The 3,113-nt window shown below is 44.9% G+C and overlaps 1 protein-coding gene across 1 annotated transcript; it reads right to left on the bottom strand.

Annotated features, from left to right (window-relative positions):
- Positions 1-980: 980 nt before the first annotated feature.
- On the bottom strand, positions 981-2,825 carry RNF186 (ring finger protein 186). Its single transcript, XM_014257212.2, has one exon. The coding sequence runs from the start codon at positions 2,642-2,644 to the stop codon at positions 1,733-1,735; it is 912 nt and encodes a 303-aa protein (XP_014112687.1). The 5' UTR covers positions 2,645-2,825; the 3' UTR covers positions 981-1,732.
- Between the last annotated feature and the right edge of the window lie 288 nt (positions 2,826-3,113).

Consider the following 3,113-nt stretch of genomic DNA (forward strand, 5'->3'; position numbering starts at 1 on the left):
TAAAACAATTCTTTTGGAAGGACAGGTTGAAGCATAATAGCAGATTTTACTGATCATGTTCATTCTGTTTTCATTTCTTCACACCCATGTGCTGAAAACATACATGGGCTGGCAGGGTCCCTTGTGAATGATCTGTTCAGGCCAATATTAATACATTTGTTACAGACCTTTACAGTACCAGTCACCCACTGGTGTTGGTGAAGGGAACTCGACAAGAATATTGTCTGGGAGCTGAACAACTTGCCCAGTGTTTCTGAAATTATTTTCAGAGCAGCTAAATATGTGTTCCAGTCTTTACATTTGGAATAATACAGTATTTGGGTTTAAAACTACCTGCCTTTTTCCCAACTGGAAAGCTTTTTTTTCTAGTTGGTTATTAGCAAATGTCATATGTATTCTGCAGTAAGCCTGTTGCTGTCCAAAGAGATGAGAAAACCCAAAGGATTTATTTCCTCTGAAGACTCCCGTTCCTGACAGAAAACAAGCCTGTGTTTTCCAAGACTTCAGGAGCACAAGAGCTCCTACCCTCGTAGTCTAATCTGTTTTATCTGCTGTGAGACACTCTGTATATTTATGTACTGAGCAACTACAGGACATCAGTTTCCATCCTTATCAAACACAAATATTTACCTGATCCAAGGTCTCCTGAGCTCCTTGACACTCTTTAAACATGCAGTTTAACTAGAGAAATCCATCTTTTTCCTCAGTTTTAGTTGGGTTTAAGGGAATTTTCTTAGCAACTAGGTATTTTTTTTTAAATGAAGGAACACTCCAACACATTACTGCTTTGCTTTACTCACCAACTCAGCTCTTCAGACTCCCTAATACGCTTTCTCAGCTGCAATTCCTGTCAAAAAGGAAATCAGGAATTGTTTTGACATTAACTGACCATGAGGAATTGATACAAAGAAGTCAATGAGCAATTAATACTATTTAAATTTAATGGAGACTTTCCATTTAAAAATATCACACGTGGTTTGGCGCAGCAGTTGATTTCTGTTTACCTCTATGAGCATCTCCAAGGGCAGCGTAAAAAGGGCAAGAATAGAGGTCCTGAAGGGTGCCAGATGAATGCAGGTGAGAGGAGCTATTTCTGTGTTAAAGAACGTGGGGAATTTGGAGGGTTATGAGGTTTTTGAGCCTTGCCCTTTGTAAGCCACAGGCTCAAGTGTTGGTTTTGCTTCTTCCTCTCCAGTTTTGTGTGTCACTTCAAATGGCATCAACTGACATCTCTTTCCCCAATCCCTTTCCCATCCTTGCCAGGGATTAAAATGGTAATCTGGGCTAAAACAACTCTCTTCCAAACACCCGCTCCCTGATTTAGCAGCCTTATTTCCCACCCAGTCCCAAGGAAAGGTGTCTGTGTGTTCAGAGAGTGGGAACAGCAGCCGTGGGGTTTTGCAGGACATCACCTCCCAAGTGTTCCAGATAACATCCTGCAGGGCTGATCAGGAGGGGACACAGACATGAACAAAATGGCAAAAGCAAACCAACACAATTACTAGTCTGGGATAAAAAAAAACCTGTGGAAAACACATAAATATCACCATATAAATAGTTCATTTTGTTTGCAGTAATGAGATTTAAGAACACTGGGCATTGGCATTGAGCCAGCTCAGCCAACTGTTGAATTTATTCTCTGAGAGATTGTTTTTAAGTCCATAACTCACTGGTGTGCCCAGCGTGCGTGTTGGCCCAGTCCCTGATCTCTGGGACTCGCAGGTTAATTGTTTCAGGCAACAGTAACAACGTGGATCTCCTTGTCACAGGAGGTGGAGGAGTCCTTCTTGCACCTGCAGTGGAATTTAGGTGTGCAGCAAAGCACCATAGACATGAGCAACCCCAGAGTAAGCAGCAGACAAATTACCCATTTCACCCTCCCTGAGTACATAAAGGGGAGGATGAGGATGGCAAGGATCACCCCAAGCAGCAGGAGCAGCACGAGTCTCTGCACAACCAGGCTGGTGTGTGCTGGGCTGTTTTCCTCTGTGTTTAAAATGTCTTGGCTGCTCTGAGTCCAGCTATTGCCATCCAGCCCCATGGCACAGATGTACACCTCAGGGTTTGAATCGAGGTTCTCCAAGCACTCCAGGATGTCTTCTTTATTCTGGAGCGTGCGGATGAGCCCTCCTGACACGAAGGTGGGTTTTCTGCAAAGAGGGCAGGTGATTATCCAGGTGTTCTCCTCTTTCCTGAGGATCAGCTTCAGGCAGACGGCACAGAAGGCATGCTGGCAGTCCAGGAGCTTTGGGACTCTGTAGATGCTGTACTTGTTGAAGCAGATCATGCAGTCCATATCCAGGGTGGCTGTGTGTGAGCGCTGCTGGTTCAGTTCCAACGTGCTCATTTCGGGAGAGTTTGTGTTCGTTAGCACAGCAAGTGGCCTTGAGTTTGGAGAGTCTCCTTCCAAAACTGCTGGTTTAAAGGTAACAGGACAGTCTCTCTCTGTTCCTGAAGGTCTCTCCATTTCTTCAGCACACTCTTCAGTGAATCTCACTCTCTTCTCGCGTTTGGAGTTTTGTGTTACGGATCCTGTTCCGCTCATTTCTGCAGCACCTCCTGCCGCGGGCGCGGGACCGTCTGCCTCAGCCTGCACTGCTCCAGGAGCTGACCATCTGTTTGCCTTGTCAGTGGATTTCTCCATGGAGATAAACCTCGGTGCAGCTTGTCTCCCCTTAGCTGAAGGATTTCCCAAGTCTCTGGCTCCTTTTATGTGTTGCTGTATTCCTGTTGTGTGCCTGGTTGATTGGTGAGAGCCTTAAGCGAGTCATGCTCTTACAATACGATGTTTTTATGGCATGAGGACCAGAGTTAATGATTGACTTCCCAGCCAAGACAGTTTACAAGGACTGATAATATCAGTGGGCAATTCCTGTCTGGAAGCAGACTCCATGGCATTAGCAGACCACTGACAGCCAGACACTACCATTATTATTAAATTAGAACTCTCTTAGTTGAAAGCAATTTCATTGTTCTCTAAACAGTGCTTTGCTGGACAGTGACAGGCTTGGGGGAATTACCCATTTCTAACACTGGTGTGCTGAATGCCCTGCTTTGATTAGAGCATAATTATCACCAGTTTGGAGCACTCTGGGTAGGAAGTTTGCTCTTGG

This window comes from Pseudopodoces humilis, chromosome 24 (assembly GCF_049639895.1).
Source record: "Pseudopodoces humilis isolate 2021_Gansu_Grassland_sample_001 chromosome 24, ASM4963989v1, whole genome shotgun sequence".
In the NCBI taxonomy this organism is placed as follows: Eukaryota; Metazoa; Chordata; class Aves; order Passeriformes; family Paridae; genus Pseudopodoces; species Pseudopodoces humilis.